At 48.3% G+C, this 22,304-nt stretch overlaps 2 protein-coding genes across 6 annotated transcripts in view; one reads left to right on the top strand and one right to left on the bottom strand.

Moving 5' to 3' along the window:
• Dock2 (dedicator of cytokinesis 2) overlaps positions 1-22,304 on the top strand; it is a 378,635-nt gene that overhangs the window by 202,965 nt on the left and 153,366 nt on the right. The window lies entirely within an intron of this gene.
• Insyn2b (inhibitory synaptic factor family member 2B) overlaps positions 1-22,304 on the bottom strand; it is a 102,464-nt gene that overhangs the window by 13,628 nt on the left and 66,532 nt on the right. The window contains exons 2-3 of one of the 2 annotated variants that reach the window (XM_074057761.1): positions 5,255-7,458; positions 4,142-4,216 (exon numbers count right to left, since the gene is read on the bottom strand). In XM_074057761.1, the coding sequence (XP_073913862.1) occupies positions 4,142-4,216; positions 5,255-6,570 (1,391 nt within the window). In that variant the 5' untranslated portion in view covers positions 6,571-7,458. Of the gene's footprint in view, positions 1-4,141; positions 4,217-5,254; positions 8,922-22,304 lie in introns of those variants that run through there. The other variant, XM_074057762.1, reaches the window with a different exon arrangement.

Here is a 22,304-nt window from a genome sequence, read left to right on the forward strand (position 1 = left end):
CCGTAGGGTTATTCTTGGGAAGGGATGTGAGGCTGTCCAGGGAACTGGCTTTCCTGGCAAGTCAAGGTGATGTCCATAGTGACTGGGAAAGCGAGGGGACCTGTGCAAAGGCCCTGAGGCTTAATGGAGCTTCTAGCTAAGCAGGTCGCTGTGGTTGGAGAGGAGCCAGAGACAAAGCTGTGGAAAAGGCTTTAGCATGAGGTTCAAAGGGCCTGAGAAATCAGCCAGAGGAAGCCATAGGAGCCAGGGAAGTTTGTTTAGTGGAAGCCACATGGCCAGGTGCTATTTCTCTGGTGTAATTTAGCAGTGTGCATGGAGGATTGCTTGGGTGGGACAAAAGGGACCTGTGGCAAAAAGTCCAACGAGCATTCAAGTGACAAATGGAGAGTGCTTTGCTAAGCCAAGGCAGAGAAGATGGAGTACTTGAGTCTTGCTTTGTAGGTCAATCGGTAGCCCACTTGCTGTGTGTGACAAAGGGGAAATGTAAGTAGTGGACTGCAGTGTCTTTATGGAGTCCTTGCATGGTCAGTGGTGTTGAACAAAATAAGAAACGTGGGAAAGGAGTTACTTTTGTGGAGGAAAATGAGAATGTTCTCAGGACAGTGGATTTGAGATGACTTGGGAAATCGCCATGGTTTGCATGATTGTACACCAAAGGTGTATGTATTGGAGACTTGGTCCCCTGAGTGGAGATATTAAAGGATGCTGTGGGCCTTTGGTAGGTGGGGCTTGGTGGGAGGTCCCTAGGTCCCTGGGGATGTGTCCTGGAGAGGGGATATGGGATTCCAGGCTCAGTCTCTCTCTGGCTCCCTGTCTCAAGCCATCGTGTACTTCTGACATGATACAGTGCCCTCACCAGAGGCCAGAGCAATGGGGCTGCCCATGAGCTAGAACCATGAGCTAAATAGTTTTTTGCTCTTTATAAGTTAGATGCTCAATTATTTTTTTATAGCAACATGAAGCTAACTAATGCATGCTTGCATAGACCCGCACATCTCAGGAAGGAGGCAGGGAATAAAGTCCATGAGTGTGGTTGAAGCGGTAGGAAGAGGCTAAGGATGAGAGGAGCAGTCAGTCCAGGTGGACCCCCCAAAAATTGCTCTTCTCTCCCCCTCTCCTCCCCAGCACCTTGCAAATGTTGCTGGTCTCTCTTTTCACAGATTGAAAAAGAAAGTCATGTAAAACAGGCACTATCACTTCTGAAATGGAAACCGGCATCACTTACCATAAATATGTGAAAGGATTAGTTTTACAAGTTAGAAGCTTCAATCAAAAAATTAAAAATTGTTACATTGTGACTAGATACCATTGCTTGCTCGTGGCTGAGAACCTGAGACCTGCTCTGTCTTTGCAAAGAACCACGATAAGAAGCATTAGAAAAGGCTTAAAGACATTATAGCATGAGCACAGATCCTCCCCTCTAGGTAATCAGGGGGATTGAAAGAATTTGAAAAGAGAACAACTTTCTCACTAAGTAATTCAGTGTAATTTAATCTTGGGTACCACCCAAGATTAGCCTTCGGGAAAATCACCCTAGGATTAAAGGGAAAGCAGGGGAGGAGACTGAGTGGAGACTGAACAGGCTGGAACCAGCTTAAGGTTTAACGTCTATTCCTACTTTCTTTCCTGGGAATTCAGTTTTTAAAAAATGCCAGCAAAGAGAAACTCAGAGGGGTCTTTCTCCATGGCGGATGAAACCCTTGGGAGCCCCTGAGAAGCAGGCCTGCGAGCCTGAGGCATCAGCACTGGTACTGAGCTCTTGGTGGCATAGGACTGAGCCAAGTGATTCCTGCCAGGCGGAGAGGGGGCCGAGAGAATAAGCAAATAGAACCAAGTGACCTCAGGTACTAATGGAGCAGCCTTGACTCGGTTTTGGCAGATGGGACCTGTGGGCAAAACCACTTAGGAGCCCATATGTGTTGTTAACTTAGCAGCTGCATCCCCAGGGAGGCAGGCCCAGTGCGCTATCCATCCATCACTGCCCGTGTGCCTCATGTACGGTGACGTGCCCTGGGCCCATCAGTCATCGTGGAGGGAGACCGCAGCTGGGCAAGGCCTAAGGATGAGCACTTCACATCACTTATTCCTTAGTTTCCATGACCTGACTTTTTAGGACACAACACAAATTTGAAGTCATTTGAAATATATATAAAAAAAATGACAACTCTCATCTGCCCACTGTTGCTATGATGGGAATGTTGTTCTGATCTCTTTGCTTTCATCAAATTAATTGCCCGTTCCTTTGCAGTGGCTTAGATGCAAGGGGACAGATTCTGTCTGGGAAGACAGTCTAGCTTTGAATGGCGATGAGGGCCGTGTGCAAACAATGCATGTTCTTCTGGTAGGGGAGGCATACAGGAAAGTCTGCTCACCCATCCCAGGGTATCACTTCATTTAGAATATTTGCTAGGGAAGTTTGAAGTACTAGAAAAATGCAAACAGTCCCTGACTTTGTGGAAGGTCACAGTGTAACCAAATGTTGTCACTTTTAATTTAGCTTAGAATAACAGAATGTCAGAATTACTGGGCACCATTGGGACCATCTAATTAAAGGCTCTTATTTTCAAATGAGGAAAGTCAAGGCCAGAAATGACTTGCCCAAGGCCAGTTCACTTGCCCCTTTTACTTACATAAGCCAAATTAAAAAAAAGCATGCATCATCTGACTACTTGAAGAGAGTCTATCCAAAATTTAAATAGAGGTTAGTTCAAACTAATTCTTCCTGCTTATGGTGAATAATTTCTGTCCTTTGTAGCTCTCCAGACATTCAATGATTTCTGTCCTCCTGGTGATGAGAAAATTTGCTTACGATAGGAGACGTGAATAAAAGAAACAGCAAAAAGGCAGCAATTCACCAGAGAGCCTACTCAAACCTTCCAAAGCCATGACCATGGCCCCTTTTCTAAGGAGGACTTTACATTGACATGAAAGGCAGGTGGTTTTGGTTTGGGGGGGGTGTGAGCAGCCTTGAGTCCTCTGTCAGATGGTGGAAACGTGGTCCTGTGGTTCCCCCATTAAGGAGTCAATGAGAAGAGCCCAGGGCCCTGCCTCAGTGTACCCAACCCTGACTTCCAGGTGCACAGTCCCTTTTTAGGAAGAAATCTTGGGATGCTGCTGGAGAGAATGAGAACTCTCTGGAAGGCATTGGCTGTGTAATGGGGCTGCAGTTTGCTCAGGCCCTGAGCTGCTATTCTCATGGGAGAGGGAACAGTAAGGCAGAAAGCAAAGCCATACACTTTTGTCAAACAAAATTAGATGTCATCAACTGAAATGACTTCTTGGGACCACTTTCCCACTGTGCCATGCAAGTGGCCTGCCTGCTGAGAGCGTGGACCTTTCTGGAATGTCAATAATGAGTCTTTGGATTTGTTTGGAGGTTTGCAGTCACAAAAGGCATTCACAGATATGATGTCAATGGGTTCTTGTGGAAACGCTGAACAGGGATCACTGTCCCCACTCTACAGACAGGGAAACTGAGGCCAGAACAAATTGGGTGACAGTAGAATTGGGGATTCAAACACAGACCTTTGGACTCCAGTTAATGTTCTCACTCCTGGATGATTGTTTCCCTTGTGTGACTTACAATTTGATCCTCTTTATCACTGTAACCTTGAAGACATGCCAGAAGGAAATGGTGTACTTAGAAGGGAACACAAAGTGCTTAACACATAGAAAACTCATGGCATGGAAGAGGTAGTATGGAGGAAGAGGAAGACAGTGTGGTGGAACAATTGACATCACAGGTTTGGGATTGGAAAGACTTGGATGTGAGTCCTGACTCTGCACAAGCAGGGCGAACGTCTTCCCTGAGGACCCTAACAACGCCCATCTCACAAGGCGCAATTGCACAGTGAGATGCAAGTGTGCACAGAGACGCCAGGACCCTGCGCTCCGTGCTCCCTGTGCGCAGGGAAGATCGCACGAAAGGATTTGCTCACACACCCTGTGGTGAGGAAACAGGAGAGCCCCTGCCTTGGAACCAGATGTTAACATTTCGTGCTTAAACACCTTGTGTTTCAAGTGCCGGAGACTCATCTTTGCCTCTCTCTTGACTTTCTGCATTTAGGAAAGTTAGCTAGGGTGATCTGTGGAGCCCGTGGCTGCCACGCTCGGCACAGCGGCTCTCCGTGAGGCTAGATACCTGTATATGATGCAGGCCGTGTTCCTGCAGGTGCTGCAATTGTTGAGGTCTTGGCCGGTGCGGTAGAAGTTGCGCCTGTAAGACAGAGAATTTGCTAGGTCAGTGTGTGGGCAAAACCCACCTGGGCTACATCCTTCTTACTCATCTCTTAGTCCCACAGCTCAGCACTCACGATGCCAGCTTGCACGACTGTCACAAACAAAGAAGCAAGAAGGTGTGACAATGGACTTCACATTTCTAGAAGACGGGGTGCATCTTTAAACATGGTGCAGGGGTTTTTCCTGCTCCTAACCATTGATTTGCAAGTGGGCAGAGGGTGATTATGAAAACCGTCCCCTCAGTTCGGGACATTTCTATGTGAATCACTGCAGCGTCCTCTCTTCTGAGCACTGTAGATTCAGATCCCTGACAGCAAATGTCAGCTAATTAATTCTCTCTTCCTGAAGAGCTGTAGTCATTGCTTCTTCTAGGTGTTGTGAGGGCTTTTCTGCAGGGAGAAGTCCACACCTCCGTGTGTCACTGCTGCCTACCCCCTCCACACAACTCCTGCTGCTAAGGCCCCAGGAAAGTGTGTCTCAACTTTTTTCTCTTTGCAGAACTGGGATCTCATTTCAGTTCCCACTGTTGGTAGGTGGAGGACCAGCCCAAGTCACCACAGTGGCCAAGGAGGGCAAGGTCAGCAGTAGACTTAGCAGCCACATCCAGTCCTTTGTGACAAGCCCACACAGAGCTACACCACTGTGCAAGTTCAGTGACTTGCTCAGGGCATGGCAGGGAAGAGCTGCCTCTTATGTCTTCCCCATCATTTATCAACAGGACCTCCAGCTTCATGAAAATCCTTGCTGATCCTGCATCTTCATCAACTCCTGCCCTAGACTCTTGACACCCCAAAACATGAGAAAAGAGCAGTGGAAATCTCCCCAAACACCAATGCCTGGAATTAAGGGAAACCCAGTCAGAGCAAATAGAGGCATTGGTTACAACTGGGGAAACAATGGGTCTCAAACATTCTGAGACATTTTACTTCTGGAAACTTCTGCTCTCACTCTCTGCCCTTGCTCCCAAAATGACTTCAATCAGTCATTTGTAATATATTAAAAAAATTCACCTTACCCTTCGGTGAGAGCCCGGGCTTTCTCCAGATCTTGAATTACATTCAAAAGGACTTTAATTTTCTCTTGGTTCGAGTGTAGAGATTCTTCCACAGACTGTAGTCGGCCTTGGAGGTCACAGAGTTCACCCTGTGCCAGGTGGATGTGATTAACACTGCCAGTCTCCCTGTTGCTCTGAGGTTTGATGTCACTCCCGGGACAATTCTGAAACTCCAGGGTGTCTGACAGGGTGAGGTTCTTGGCCATCGGCTCCTGACACATGGGGGCAGACTTTGATGCACTGTTACTTTTGAGTGATACTGAGTCATGGTGACTGTCACCAGATGCAGGGCAGTCTGAAGCTGTTCCTGCATGGGCTGGCTGGCTGTGCAAGCCAGGTGCCAGTGAGCTGTGAGTCCGTGGAGGTGAGGGGATGTACGCTTCCTTTGACTGAGATGACGGTGGACCAAGGCCTTTGTCATGGCGGTTGTCTTTGGGTGAAAGCAATTCAGGTTCCCGTTTCCCTGTGCCTGGTGTGTTGTTGGCACTGCTGGTGGCACTTAAGCAGGAGGGGGATCTTTCTGAATCTGATAGCAGCATCCTTTTCCCATCCCCTGGACACATGTCAGCCAAAGGCAATGTGGAGTTGCTCATTTCAGCCAAGTGGTCTTGGCTGAAAGTGGAGCCTGTAGCTTCCCAGAATGGACTGTAGTACATATCATCTGGGACCTGAGTGGCAGCCGTTGCTTTCTCTGACACCCTCCAAGTCCCAGCTTCTAAGCACATGCTAACAGGCCCATTGCTCTGCCCTTTGGACACCCTGGGGAGAAGTGAGTGGGGCATTTTGATCCTTCGAGGGCCATCCTCAAGAAGTGGAGCCAGCCTTAAGTAGGTGAGGTCAGAAGACACGATGTCCTGTTCGGAGAGGTTGCCATTGACCTGGATGGGACTTTGGGATGCTGTGGACATCTCTACCAGGGACTTGCTGGCTGTGAGTTTCTTCCTTTTGAAAACTGGGAAATGCTTCCTGAGACTTGGGGAGGTTTGGATCGCCATGTTCCGAAAGCCCCCTGCCTTCTGGGACCTGGGGAAGGACAGTGAGTAAGTGTGGGGATGATGGTGTCTGGATGCTTGCTCCTTCCCCATCACAGCCGCGTCTTCAGCAGTTTGGACGTCAACCTCAGCTAGGCCTGCGGGAGTCTTAGCAGTCCCATCTTCCTTGAAGCGCACCTGCTGGGATTTGCTCCTGCGGTGGTGAGGCGGTCTCACGAGTTCCACCGACTCGAGGCTGTTTCGCTTCAGGAGCGCAGGCCTCACTTTCACGTTTTGCTGGGCCATTGGGCCTCAGTGGGAGGCAGTGGAAGCGCACACTTGTCCTGGGTGCATCTCCCTTAGGTCTTTGGAGCTGCATGTAGCGACGGTGTCTCAGACCAGGAGAACTGCCAAGTGGAATGGAGTGGTCCTCTCCTCTTGGTACAGGAAGCCCTGGTGGCCATTCCCAGCCTGTATCTGAGATGCTGAAGTCAGAATTTCATCCCACTATAGTCATAATTGCTACTTAGATAAAACAGTGACTTTGGCTAACTGTGGAACATCTCTCCCGAGAGCGCCAGTGGACTGTTTATCAGGAGATGTCCAGGGACAGGTCTGAACCTGGAAGAAGTTTGCTGTCTTAAAGGAAAAGCCAACAAGAGTACCATCTGGGGGACAGCGCCACACTCCCACTGCGTGAATTCCAAGAGAAACCCGCTCTGCCTAGAGCATGCAGCTCCCTCTCCCAGAGCAGGGTTTCTAGTGTAGAGCTATGGGAAGCTCAAACATTTCTTCTTACCATAGTAGGTAAGCAGGCGGAGAAATAAACGACCTGGGGATTTGCTTCTTGGATGACACACAATGCTCGTTCAGGAACATGGTCATTGGTGTCGATCACAGATTCCTCCCTTGGGACCATTCTAATCTTTCATGCTCATTCCTTATTCTTCCAGAGGGAATTTATCTTCCTAACAGTCTCACAAAACCCAGTAGGGTGTGACCAGTGTAGGATGGAGGCATCTGAGGGGCTTCAGAGAGCAGAGTGCCCAGTCATGGAGTCTTGGCTGAAGTTCACCTGTGGGCTGAGTGAGCCAGGCTGCAGCCTCTTGGTGTGGACCTGAGAACGCAGTGTTTACTTGGTCTATGGGGCCAGCATTGGAGACCAGGCAGTCTTTGCAAACAGGCAAGGGACATCTGAAAGGGAAGAAAGAAAGCTCAGTCACCAAATCTAGGCTCTGAGCTGAGTATTTCTGAGTGGGATTGTGTAAAGATATCAATCCCACTGCCTTTTTCTCTGTACTAGTGAGCCAGGCAACTTGTGGGTGTGGGGCCTCAACATAAAATTCCTGTCCACTAGGATCCCTTTCTCCTTCCACATGTAGTCATCACCAGCCAACACTTCTTCATCCACAAAGCCCCACTGTAAATGTCCCTTCCTTATGGAGCATTCACAACACCTCTCTCCACATCTACACCTCAGGACTCCTGTCTTACACTCTCAGCACATCCTTTGTGACACAAATTGCAGCTGCCATTAAGCGATCATTTGCAGACATGTTTATTTAATGTCTGTTGCCCCCACTACCCTATGGACTCCAGGAAGACGGGGCTGGAGCCGTCTCACTCATTAGTGCTTAGGTATTCCCAGCCCTCCTTCTGGCTACTGTATGTGCTCACTGAGCATTTGTTGGAAGAGTGGATGACTGAGTGACAGGCAGGTCCTGAGAGGTGGAGGAGAGCCTGGGCAGGGGAGGTTTGCAGTCCTAGGGACTCTTCAGGGACGAGGCAACCTGTGGTTCCTCTCAGCTGTGACTATGACATTTACCTAACAACAAGCTTTCCCCTAACCTCTTCATCTTTATTGCCATCCAGGAGACAAATGTGTATGGAACTCTCTGAGGAACATGGTATCTTGGAACAGTAATGGCTGCAGAGGGCTTTCCACGCATTAACCATAACAACTTGTATTTACGTAGTACCCACTAATGTGACAGGTGCAGTTCTAAGCACTTTTCAAGCTTTAACTCACCCTGTAGGAATGGGCGCTACCCCTTTCCTCATTTTATGGGGAGACTCAGAAAGGCTAAGTAACCTGCCTAAAGACACACAGCTAGCTAGTGACAGGATCCGAAGAGTGTGGTTCCAGAGCTGTGGTCTTAACTCTCACTGTCTTTACAGTGTTGCATCAGCTCATTTGGTCCTCATGAGACAGAGCTGTGAGGTGTCATTGTCCCTCTTGGACTGATGAGAACACTGGCTTGCCAAGGGTAGACCCTCAGTGGAGAAGCTGGTATGGGAACCCCGGTGTTGCCATTTCAAAGTCCATGTTCTTAACCAGGAGGTTTTGATGTTGTCCCCTTGGGATATGCCTGGTAGGAGGAGAGATGAGGTCCGTGCTTTGAGGAAGAATTCAAAGACCCCTGCAGGATAGAGAGAGGCAGGGGACTGTCCCTGGCCTCGCCATGGCAAAGCAAACCAGAGGGCTGGCTGCAAGTCAGAGGGGAGTGGGATGGGGTGCGTTTCTGCCTGCCTGGAGTGATTTTGAAAGAAAACCAGTGCTGAACCGTCTGCAAGCATTTGGGTCTTGGGAGGTGTTCTGTGTGTGGCACCAGCCTATCATACAGATGGAAACCACCGGCTTCTCCAGCCAGGGTCCTTAGCTCCTAAGGCGGGGACTCTTGATAGCAGTCTCCACCTTGCATTTGGGGTCCTGTTTAGTGCGTCTCAGTCTTCTGCTTTCCCAGGACTGCTAGAAAATACCCAGGGCAACTTGGTTTTCTCTGCTCCCAGCTGCCTCGAGAGGGTTCACCTGACGCCCTGGGACAGGGCCCGAAGGGGACCAGGCTCTGCAGTGGGAAAGAATGTCAGCCCCTACAGCTAACCACCCTCACGTTCACAGTGTGCCTCACTGAGTTCGGAACCCCTCACCCCCACTGGCTGAGGGATTTCATATTGTTTTCCTCTGTAGAGTGAGTGACACTCGCAGTATGGGTGCAGTCAGTGAGACATGTCTGCAAGGCTGTCACCCACAGCCCAGCAGCCGAAGCGCTCCACAGGTGCCTCCTGTTGTCACTGCTGCTGTCACCGTCAGTCCTGCAGCCAGTGTGCACAGAGGCCAAGTGTGGATGAACCCGGCTCTGCAACTTTTCCAGAGCTGTTGGAGTCTCCCTTAGGACAGAGGCTGAGCACCATGGGGTGGGGAACCAGTGCACACTTGCCTCACCTGTCTGAGAGCTACATCACCATGCGACTTTCCAGGGGATGACCCTCTGGTACCAGGATCCCTGCCACTCTGCACAGCAATCCCAAATGACCGCGCCTTAAAGTCACTTCCTGTATTCAGTGACTTTGCATGGGAGTTCCAGTCCTAGACCAATCCAGCAGTTCAGGCACTCATTTCAGAACTAAGTCCTTGCTCTGTCCTCACCATGGTGATGAAGCCTGCCTGGACACCTGTGGGGACAGGGAGCTCAGTCTTTATCCCTCAGTCAAATAAGAATTCCTGGTTTTTAATTGTAGCAACGATGCATGGAGGAATTACTGTGCTGGTAAATGACCTTGTGTGTATATATATGACTCCCCTTTGCAGAGTGAGCAGTTAGGATCTGTGAGGTTGTCGCCTCTGAACCCATGCATCTCGCTCCTTCGCCTGTACTGCAGAGCCCGGCTATCTGCTTGCCTGTTTTTATGGATTCTTTGCTTAATTATCCTTTGTCTGCTTGTTTTCTTCATCTGTTCCTTAGCGCTTCCTTCTGGGAACGTTAATGGAACGGTCGCCTGAAGCTGATTTTCATAAGGACCACTGTCTCGTGAACATCACTTGTGAGCCAGGCATCGTGGTCAGTGTCTTTCATTTACTCTCTCCCTTAGTCCTTGTCACACTCTAAAAGGCGGGTGCTATCAGTCTCCATTTTGTAAAGGAGGAAAGTGAGCAGAAGGTAAGAAATTTGTCTTAAGTTGCTCTCCGAATGCAAGGATTGATCCAGGTGCACAGACTCCTAACCACTGGGCTTCTCTGCCTTCCACCAGGTCCAGTAGGCCTCGTTATTCAAACTCCCTCCACAAAGGCTAGCCCTGCCTTTTCCCCAGGAGGTCTACGTTCCCTGTACACGTTTTCTTCTGACCTTTTAAAAACAATTTTCTGTTATAAAGATATTGTATATTCATTGTAAGAAGTCAAATAACATTGACGAACCAAAACAAAAAAAAAAAAAAAGGAAGAAAAAAATCACCTGAGCGCTCACCACCCGGCATGCTGCCATGCACCAAGAGCGAGGCGAAGTTCTTCCTAGGTGTCCCCCGGGGACCCTGTGCACGTGGAGAGATGGGCTGAACAACCTGGAGGAATTTCCACGTTCTGGCTTACGATTCCTGCCGTCCTTTTTAGTAGGCTAACTTGACACTGTTGTCTAGTTGTAGTGTGACCTCTTTAAATATCATCCTTTTGTGGATATTTATTTGGGTGGTTTCTAGATAGCTGGTATTATTAATGACTCTTTTTGTGTGTGAACCTTGGGGCGCTTGTTTAATTATCTCTGTGGAAAAAATTCCTCCAAGAAAAATTAGTAGGTCAAAGTAGCCTTGCAATGTCCATTTTGTAGATATTACCACTTTTCCTTACAGAAAGTTCTACTTGTCCTCAACCTCACCATTACTGTGTGGCCAGTCCTTTCCAGCAGGGCCTCTGTCACTGGGTTTGGTCATTTTAGATGATTTTTAAAATATCGTTTCCAATGAAGGTGGGGACCTATTGTATCTCAGTCTCATTATGGAATTCAGTTAAAACTGGGCATTTTTCATATTATATTTGGTACCAATGAGTGAAAGGTTGAAAATGAAAATTTGAATAATTAAGCTGTTGTGGAAATTCTTGTGTCCTAGAAAGAGCCTACAAAGTTTAGGAAACACACAGTTTTCACTTTGACTAAGTCGTGTGTTTCTGTTCTAACTCTTCTGCCCTGTGGCGCTCCATGGCATGGCAGGGACAGGTCCTAAGGCGTGTACTCAACTCCAGAGTGACCCTCTGGAGGCCCTTAAGTCTCACAGGCCTCCAGCTGTCCACCAACTGAGAGGGACTTCCCTGGGCCTGGCTGATTAGGCTTAATGAAGATCCTGGCCGGAGTCCAGAGTCACTCCCGAGAGCAGCCCGCAGCCCACCATGTGCCCGTGGAAGGCGGCAGTGCTGGCTGTCACAGCACCCCGTTCTCTGCTCCTTGGTTATTACTACTGAGCACAAATGAGCTGTTCATATTCCACCATTGCTGCTCCTCCACATCAGGGGGTCCCCAGGCACCCAGAGCCCATTCCTTAGACACTGGATCCCTTGACACTGTGTCTCTTTAGACTTTTTCTGGAGTGCCCCCCAGGTCTCTTTCCCCGAGTGCTTGTGGGCAATAGTGAGGGGTCAGGGGGCTTTGACTTGTAATCAGCCTGGACTAGCATCTTCTGCTTGCTGACTGTGAACCTGGAACAGGAGACTTGGACTGCAGAGGGCCACTTGTGAAGACCACGCAGTTACTATGGGATTTGATTTGATGGTTAGCATGACCAGGACAGTCAGTGTCAGCTTATCAGGTGGAACCCAGCTGGAGGCCGTGAGGAACTTCGGAGTGAGTGGGTGTCGGTCCCTCTGCTCTGCCTTGGCACTTATGAAAGGGAATGTACAAGGATGGCTTCCCAAGGCCCCTGCACATCTCTCTCCCACATCCATACTTTGCAGACGTTGGCATGTCCTTGTCTCCCTGTGTTGTCATTAACTGCTGACTCCCAGCCTCTCAACCAGCACCAGCTCTCTGAGAGCAAGACACAGTGAGCGTCTGCTCTGAACCCCAACCCTTGCCCCTAGCTGGACACACAGCAGATTTGAAGTGAATTCTCGTAGAACAAATGAATGTAGTCCCACGTTATCTGATCTGTCTTAGCTTCCATGGCATGAAATAGTTTCATTTGCTTTTTTAAAAAAGCTTATTTATTTCAAGAGATGGGATCTTGCTATGTTGCCTAGGCTGGCCTTGAAATCTTGGGCTGAGATGATCCCCCTGCTTTGGCCTCCCAGGTAGCTGGGATTACAGTCATGTACCACTACACCCAGCTGCTGAAGTAGTTTTATAGCGGGCATGGAATAAAAATTTGCATAACTGATTAATTAAGAGTGAAAAAATTCACTTCCAACTTTCTTTTCCTTTCCATGATCTAATGTCAGTGGATCTCTGGGAATAAAAATTTGCATAACTGATTAATTAAGAGAGAAAAAATTCACTTCCAACTTTCTTTTCCTTTCCATGACCTAATGTCAGTGGATCTCTGGGACTAATGAACTGTGTGTGTCCTTTTAGTGTTTTACACTTCTTCAATTTATGACTTCCATTTAATTTTATTAAGCTTTATTGGGAGCCTAGTGGGTGTGGGCGCTAGAAGGAAGATGGCGGAGGTTCTGAAGAGGATAAGACTGGGTCCCTCCCGTAGCAATAAAATAGGACCTTGTGATGCCAGCCCTAGTGGAATGGGTCTCTGAGGAGTGGCAAAAGTGCTGTACAGAGCTGGGGATGACTTGAAGGGAGGTGCTGGTTCACCTCAGGCACCCAAATCCTGCTTTAAGTCTTCATGTTACTGGGGTGTACAATTTGTCCTTTAGGACAGAGTCCTAAATATTTTCTGTTAAGGTCTACAGAATAAATGTTTTCAGCTCTGTTGTCCATGAGTTCTCTGTCACAACCACCCCACTCTCTACCAGCGTGGGAAGAGAAAAGTCATACGGCATATGTCAACAGATGCCTGTGACTGTATTCTAGTACACATGTATTTAGTGGGCAGGTGACCCAATGGGAGTCACAGTTTGGCAGCCCCTGCTTGAGGCATTGGGAAGCTGTTGGTGGTTTTTGAGTGGAGATTTTTGGTGGTACTGGGGTTTGAACTCAGGGCCTCAGGCTTGCTAGGCAGGTATTCTACCATTTGAGCCATGCCCCCACCCTTTTAGCTTTCGTTTATTTTGCAGATAAGGGCTCACATTTTTTGCCCAGGGCTGACCTCAGACTGTGATCTTCCTGCCTACACCTCCCACTGGCCCTGAGCAGAGCTCTTGATTAGGTTTTTGTTCTTGAGAGATGGCTTTATTTGCTGACATGCTGCTGCTCTGTTGCCGTACTTAGTCGGTAATAATAACCCATACTATTTATACCGCAGCTTACAACTTACAAAGCACTTTCCAGTTCCATGCAGTCCCCGCTGGAAGGCTGGGAAGATTGTTCCTGTTTTAAAAAACAGGGGTCAGACCCAGATGGGATGTAGGACTTGTTTTAGGTTATAGGGGTAGGACTGGAACCCCATACCCTCCACCTTAGGGCTCTGATGGGGAGCCTGAGTCCCCCCTCAGTTTAGTGGTCAGACATTTAGTATTTTATATGTTGGCCATGCCTTCCTAGCTAAGGGGTGCATTCCTTTAGGAGAGGGACATGTCTGATACTCTTTTCCAGCCTCTAAACTACTATGTCCACTGCCGAGTCTGTGCTGTGGGAGGCCCTTCAGAATAACTGTGACCACCACCCTGGGTCTTACCGTTCACAGTTTCCATTCCCTTCCATTGGTATTCAGTTAATGCCAATCTGTTGGCAAACATTACCAGGCCCCCATCTAAAGCCACAGTGAATGCTGTGCTGTAAGTCTTTGTCTTTCCAGCAGTTGACTCACTAAGGAAAAGGGGGCTCCTATATATTTTGGGGTCTGTGTAAATCCACATTTCTCCCCAAAGTGGTTGAAAAGACAAAAGAATGGGCTTTCTAGAACTACTAAGCTGGGTAAACTTGAAGGCAGAATTAGGCACTCAAGGGTGAGGTTAAGAACGGAAATTGTGTATTTGGAGTCTAGGAGGCCTTTGGGTATACACTAAGCATGATGTCTGGCTCTCATTTTTTCTGTGCCACATTTTCCCTTTCACACAGGTCCTGCTGTGTGTACTTAGGTCTCTGTTGCCCTCATTTGTTCCTCCAGGACAGCGGCTCCATTCTTGCTCCCTTCACTACCTGTCCTCCACACAGCAGCTAGGGGAGTCTTTATGCAGGGTAGTTAGAGCACATTGGGCCCCACTGTGCAACGTGTAAAGTGACCCAAGCACAGTCCAGTCTGGACTCTCCCATTTCCCCGTCATCATGTTCTTATGGCACCTGGCCCTGCCTCCGTACCCTCTCTTACCCCTTTCCTCAACTTTTGTCAGCTGGTTTCCCTGGCCCCATTCATTGTTATCTGGCCTCCACATTTGCCAGTGTTTTGCCTGGACTGCTCTTCCTCCACAGCCTTCCAAGCTGGGCCTCTCTCACCCATGAAGCCTCTTCTCCGAGGCTGTTGTCTACAGGACACCGTCCCTCGCCCCTCTCTACTTCCCATGTCCTCCAGGTGCAGCGCTCTGTTTTATTTGCTTCTTAGTCATTTGTTTATTGTCTGAGACCCACACCCACGAAGGAACCTCCATAAGCATTTGTTGAATGAACAATTTAGTGAATTCTTATAGTTAGGGAGGCAGAGGCTTCAAGGAATCACACAACCTTAGAAACGGAACAGAAAGCTTTAAAACCTTAGATTTTGGGGGACGTCTCACCAAATGATTCTCCAATTTCTCTGGGCAGTAGAATCATCTTTCTAAATCTGAGCTTATGCATAACTCCAATGTCTGCTGCAGAGTAAATTGGAGCTGTTAGCTCAGGGCTCCCCCATCACTCTTAGGCTCTCTATGGTCTCCTGGACTTCCAGGGAAGGCCAGCCTGAATCTCAGAGACAACTTCCTCATTTTACAGATGGGGAAACAGAGGCTTTGCGTCACTCTGCACCTGTAAATTCCTTAAGACCAGGGTTGCTGGTTTGTATCCCAGACCCCTGCGTGGTCCCTGGCATGGCGCAGGAACTCGGGGAATATTTGTTGAATCATGCAGGTGACATACTAAACCACAGGCAGAGGTGGCCTCCTGTCTCCAGTGCAGTGAGAACGGTGTAGGAAACCTGGCCATGTGGCCCAGGGTCTGGTGCCTCCTGTGGAACCATGCAGAAGAGGGAAGACAGACAGACTACCTGCTCCAAGTGGGGGCGGGGGCATCTCAGGTGATCCCCTTCCTTATCACTCTAGGCCACTAATGGCATTTGCCAAAGAAACCCTCTTCACATTCTTCATAAGAATGAATTTTTATTCATTCTGCTCCTTCTTCATTAAAAATAAATAAAAAGATAAATAAATACATATACATATAAAGGTTTGCACAACAGCTTAGAGGACACGCTAGTGAGCACAAGCGGTCAAACCCACAGCTCATCTTGATGCCGAACGCTACAAATCCAGCAGAAGTCAACCCCTCTTTTCTCCTTCTTTTTCCTCATATTTCCTCCCGCCTCCTCCTCCTCCTCCTCCTTTGTCTTCCTCCCTGCATAGCTCCTCCCCATTTCTTTCTGCATTTCCACTGCCCCCTCTCTCTCCTCTTTTCACACCCCCTCCTCTGCCTCACACCCCCCTCCTCTATTCTCTCCCTCTCCAGCCCCTTCTCTCACCTTCTCCTCCCATGCATCTTTCACTAAGTGTTTTGGGGTTTATTCTTTGTCCTGTTGGAGCCCAGCACCTCTTAAAATTGCCATTTTGTAAACCTTGGGGCACTTGTGTCAGGTCCACAGTGCCCCAGTGAAAGGTGTTGGCTACTTATGTTGCCACTGCCCAAAGGTCCTTCCAGCTCCCTCTCTAGGGAAAATGACTTTTCTGCCATCAGATACCCCTGCAGCCACCAGGTCCAGCTTCTCATAGACAGAAGAGTGCTGGGTTAACACTATCTCTAGGTGTCTCAGCATTTTGAATTCTTTCCTGATATTTTCTTGATATTTCTAAGTGCCTCTCACTCTATCATTGGGGACATTTTTTTTCTTTTTTTTGCCATTCTTTTGGTTTCTATGACTATGTCTTTAAAGCATCAGATTAATTCTTTCTGGGGCCATATACCCAAGGAGCTGCTTGTTTGGACAAACAGAAGAAGTGAAAGCTGTTTAGATTATCATCAGAGGACTAATTGTACACCTGCTCAGAAGGACAAGCAGGGACAAGTGACTATGGATCACTCCTTTCTTCCTAAGCTTGGGTCTAGAAAGACAAGAAGAAGCTGGGCAGCCAATGATTTGCATTGCACAAATGATTCACCCATAAGCTGTAGAATTGTCTCAGGCCACTCCTGAAGCTTTTTTTTTTTTTTTTTATGTTGAGGAAGGCAGGAAGCTCTTTCTCCATCTTGCTACCACCTTCTTTGGTTTTGTGGCACCTGGAAACTGTTTCCCTCTAAATTAGTCCCCGTCTACACTTGGTAATCTTGTCTTGTAGATTGTCTAAAGCCATTATGAATAAAATCAGAAACGACTTCTCATTTTGAAGGGCCCCAGGTTCCTGTGTTGACAGTGAGATAAGCTTGACTGATTAAAACATTAGTACTCACACTTAGAATGACTTCATCTACTCTGCCCAAGTGTTTAAAGCATTTTCAGACATTCCCAGATCATTTCTGCCTCTCAATGAGGTCTGCCAAGATGGGACCCTGTGGCCTTGTCACCCTTGTGGTTGAGAAAACTGTAGCAGAGGGGAGAGATTTGGCCAGGTAAGTGTGGTCTGGAAAGCCCAAAAGTATTGAAAAACTTTAATTGAGCAGGGAACTTCCATGGGAGCTGGAGGAAGCTAAGTGGCTATTCTAAAATCAGCCCCCGTCCAGGGCTTCGGGGAGCTCTGCCCCTGACGTAGGCACATGTGACCTTCTCCCTGAGCTCTGCAGTGTGCCATCCACTCCAGTGCTGCAAAGCATTGGCAGGAACCACAGTGAGGGTTTTCCCACTTCTGGATCCCTGCCTGCACTGCAGCTTTCACAAGGGGAAGGAAGGGGAAGTTTACGGTCTGATCTAATCACAGATGAGCACAGAAGTCAGGGTAGATAGCAGTGTGCAGAAGCACAGAGCTCCAGTGCCATTAAAGAGCCTGCTCTTTCCCAGAGACCAGATAGGGTGCTGTGCAGAGCAGGTGCTCAGTAAGCAATGGATGCCGTGACCAGGATGCATGGGACCTCAGGTCACAGACACAAGACGAAGCCCTAAATGTGAACCTTTGCTGGAAACTTTGGCAATTGCCAAGAAACCTTAGGGCCATGGTGAAAATGAAGTCAAGAGAAAATGCTGTCAAGTGTCTCCCTGGTTTGGGGATGGGAGACATGGTGTTTTCCAAGGGACCTGAGTGGTCCCTGGGGCTTTTGCTGTCTATTTCCTCTATTTTTTGTCTCCTTCCTAGTCCTGCCCCACGGGAACCTCAGCTGTTGACGTCACGTTCCACGGTTCTGATACATGTGTTGGTTGAGAAGTCTCATGTTCTCCCCACCCCACCCCACTGCAAGTCACAGGGTGACAAGGACACCTCTGATCATCTCCCACTTGATGTACCCACAACACTTACCTAATAACAAGGACATTGGCCAAATCACAAAAGAATAAAATCAACCTCCTTCCTTTTCCCTCCTCCTTCCCTATCTTTTTACAAAAAGAAGGGCAATGGGGAGAGCCAGTCAGGCACTGATTTCTGGCAGTAGCCCAGCAGGGAGCCAACCCTAAGCCACTCCTCACCCACTAGGGTAGGAGATGGAAAAAGGCTCTGTGCCTGGAGACCTGAGGCAGGGATTCCTCATTCCTGGCCATCTGCACCCACCATGTCTCCTCTGCCCTGGCTGGGAGAGAAGCTGTTGCTGGGCCATGTCCTCTCTTCTTGGCAGTGAGGCCACTCTCCTGAAGCCCTCCAGTTCCCCATACTTTCCCAAGACTAGCTATAAGGTCCTACCACCCTCCGTGTCCCCTATTGTAACCACAGCCCCCAGTAGCAGCAGCACTGATATCCCATCTCCTGGGATTAAAGACCTCTGGCTACTCGGCAAAGCCTTTGTCTTCCGGTCACTCCTGAGCTCACATCACAGTTTCTGAATGACAAAGGATAGTCCATGTCATGTCTGTGTCCTCAGTGTCCTCATCTGAACATGACAAAGCATTTGGCTTCTGTAATGCAGCGTCTGGCACACAGGCCAGTATGGATCGGATCGCCACTGATCTCTTGGCTTCTTTCCTTCCTCCTTTCTGTTTTGTTCTCTGATAACCCCTGCCCCTGTCTTGGCTGAGTAGGGATCTTTGTATAGGTGATCCAATCTCAAGCCAGGTTTTGGCTGCCCGCCCTATTCCTTGCTGGGCCAATGACTGGGATAGCCTCTCTGTTTCCAAGTCCTGAGTCTGAGACTGATTGACTGCAGAGGGGCATGGGAACTGGGAGGAGATCCCAGTGCACTGGACAGAAGCCAAGGAAAGCCGGGAACTGTTGATTCTGATGGTCCGCGGTGAACAGCTCTCATCAGCTTTCCGGGGAGTGAGGTCAGACTCCTGCAGGCCTGGAGTCACGAATGGCTTCCTTCATCTGAAATACGGGGATCCTTAATCCCATATGGAGTGGCTTGGATTGGCATAGTAGACAAAAGCGTCCATCCTGAGAACAGACAGCCTCAGGTTCAGTGTTGTCTGCCATTTTCTGCATCCATGATGGAGGGTGAAGCACATAACCTCTCTGTGCTGCTAGTTCCTCATCCTAATATTACAGTAGAAGGCGTGAGGGTTAAAGGAGCTGATGCACTGTAAGGCATTCAGAAAGTGCACGCCAAGTTGGAAGTGCTTAATCAATGTCGCTTCTTTGTCATCTTTAGTAGTAGTAATGAGTGAGAACCAACAAAGACTTCTATCCCTCACAAGGCTCCACTCAAATTCTCATCTATAAGCCAGGAGCATTTGCGACACAACTACCTCCAGCACACAGGAAGTGTGGGGATCAATTGATCGTGCAGAAGTAGACACAAGGTAGTTAAACACAGACACTACAAAACTTGAAGAAGGGAAGAGGTAAAGAACAGGTTTAGGAGAGAGGGGTAAGGCTGAGCATCCTAGTGAGCCAAGGCAGAAAGGGAAACTCAGAGGGACCTAGCCTTATCATTCCTTCGTTCTAAGAAATGGATTCTATACCATTCTTGGGGATATACCCAAAAGACTGTGACACAGGTTACTCCAGAGGCACCTGCACACCCATGTTTACTGCAGCACTATTCACAATAGCCAAGTTATGGAAACAGCCAAGATGCCCCAGCACTGACGAATGGATTAAGAAAATGTGGTATCTATACACAATGGAATTTTATGCAGCCATGAAGAAGAACGAAATGTTATCATTCGCTGGTAAATGGATGGAATTGGAGAACATCATTCTGAGTGAGGTTAGCCTGGCCCAAAGGACCAAAAATCGTATGTTCTCCCTCATATGTGGACATTAGATCAAGGGCAAGCACAACAAGGGGATTGGACTTTGAGCACATGATAAAAGCAAGAGCACACAAGGGAGGGGTGAGGATAGGTAAGACACCTAAAAAACTAGCTAGCATTTGTTGCCCTTAACGCAGAGAAACTAAAGCAGATACCTTAAAAGCAACTGAGGCCAATAGGAAAAGGGGACCAGGAACTAGAGAAAAGGTTAGTTCAAGAAGAATTAACCTAGAAGGTAACACAATGTACAGGAAATCAATGTGAGTCATCTCCTTGTATAGCTATCCTTATCTCAACCAGCAAAAACCCTTGTTCCTTCATATTATGGCTTACACTCTCTTCAACAAAATTAGAGATAAGGGCAAAATAGTTTCTGCTGGGTATTGAGAGGGTGGGGGGGAGAGGGAGGGGGTGGAGTGGGAGGTAAGGGAGGGGGTGGGGGCAGGGGGGAGAAATGACCCAAGCCTTGTATGCACATATGAATAATAAAAGAAAAAGGGAAAAACAAAAGAAATGTATTCTATCTTGAGGAACAATAACCGTTCTCACAGACTCGTGCGCCATGAGACAGTATCATAAGAACATTGCTCATGGATTTTTTTGTACAGATCTAAAATTTCAGGCCCATGCCCCAAGAGAAAGAGAATTCTGAAGAGATTTAGAAACATATCACGGGAAAAATGGTTAATCCAGAAAAGAGCAGTCAGGGGAGACACAATGACCCACATCTGGGAAGTAAAATCATCCTGTGAGGTCTCCAGGGACAGAAGGATGGTCCCAAGGTTGAGAGCCTCAAAGATGCAAATGGCTGCCCAAACTTGAGTGATGCAGTGTTGCATGGGGCTGAGCTCCCTTCGTCTTCAGGGCCAGGTGGGGAAACTCACTGCCTTGTCAGAGAGTGCAGCGATGGCTCCCCTATCCCGCTGGTCACTCTTGTGTCCTCAAAGTCTGTGAACGATGGTGTGAACGATTCCTTCCTGTGGGTGCGGGTTCACACCTCCAACACACACAACCACCACCCCCACACACACACACAGGACTGCCGTGTGCCTAAGTGAGACGGTACAAATTAAGCTTTTAGCATAGCACCTGTCTTCTTCACACTGTCAGGAGTCAGCAAAGTGTTCCCACCAAGGTTAGACAGTAGCTGTCTGCAGCTTTGTAAAGCAGGGGCCCTTGGTTCCAGCCATTCCTCTCTGCCTATTGTAGCATGGAAAATCCCTGGACAAAACATGAATGGATGAGCATGGGGATATTCCAATAAAACTTTATTTATCCACACTGGTAGCAGGCAAGATTTGGCCCAGGGGCTGCGGTTTGCTGGCCCCTATATGGAGCAGGAGGGCAGAGGGCCAAGTGGGAAACTTGAGCAGCTGTAGGGACTGAAGGGAGGAAGCAAAATAAGTCACAATGGTGGCTTCAACAGCAGCACCCTGAGTTGAGAGGGAGCCTGTGGGGGTGGGGAGAGTTTGATTCAAATCTGGTTTGGGCAAATGCTGTGGGCTTTCTTAACCATGGTTTCCTACTGTGTAGAAGTCAGGATGACACTAAAAATGACCCATTCCCAATGAAAAGATCTGAGACATGGCGTTCAGTAAGAGCCCAAAAAATCTTAGCAATGCGGATGGTGGCAACAAAGAGACCATGGACCTGCATTTGACTAAACTGAAGCACAGCTCACCTTGGCCTCAAGGACATGGACCATGTGGCTCATTAGGCAGAGCTGGGCATTGGGTCCCAAGAGTGCTACTGTCCTGTGTGGGGTCCTCTCTTTCACTTTGTGAGTGAGGCCAGACTTCCTCAGCCTCCCTTCCCAGAGTCAGCTAGGATGTAAAGTCAGCCACACAGCCGCTGATGGCAGGGCAGTATGAACCTTGGTATTTCTGTTCTGCCCTCCTCAAATGGATCTGTGCAAACAAGGCCAGAGATCAGTCTTGGAGGATATGAATTTTGTCGTGGGCTGAGCAGAGTCGCCTGGAGACGGGTTTGGAGCAGCTCTGGGAAGCCCCTTGGCTCTGGATTGCTATTGGTGTCCTGGAAACAGACCTCTCCGCATGCCATATTTTGCTGAAGGAAGATATTGCTGTCAGAGGTGAGGCTCCACAATGTTCCTTCCGTTTGTTGCTGAGGCAGGAAGTCTGCCTCACAAATAAATGACTTTTCTGCTGCTCATACTCCACTTTTGAGTTTTTTTTTTTTTTTTAGAAGTTTTCATTTTTACTTTCTTCATCTTGGATTTTCCACGGGTTGCTGGGGTTGGGGACTGGGAATGGACTCTTAAAGCCCTAATTAATGATATGAGGCATCTGCCCTAATCATATACTAATTGGTATTGATTTTCATTTATGTCAACTCACTCCATTAAGATCATGAGATTCTTACAAGATTTTCTATCTTTTTTTCCCATTTGGTGTCCCCAACACTAAAACCACAATCTCTTTTATCCCTTTCACCCTCCCTCCATCCTTCATTCCGTCCTTCCCTCCTTCCTCTTCCTTTCAGCCCACACACTGAGTGTCACATTGTGTTGGGTGTAGAAGCACCTTTAAGCTCTCAGTTCTAAAGAATGAGACAGTCAAGTAAAGGGCAGGATGGTGACAGGGTGGCACGAGGCAAGGTTGGGCCCTTCACCTGCTGGGCAGTTAGGAAATGCCTCCCGCTGAGTGCATGGCTGAGCTGGTGTTTCAGATGAGGACAAGTTC

Source organism: Castor canadensis, chromosome 16 (assembly GCF_047511655.1).
Source record: "Castor canadensis chromosome 16, mCasCan1.hap1v2, whole genome shotgun sequence".
NCBI lineage: Eukaryota > Metazoa > Chordata > Mammalia > Rodentia > Castoridae > Castor > Castor canadensis.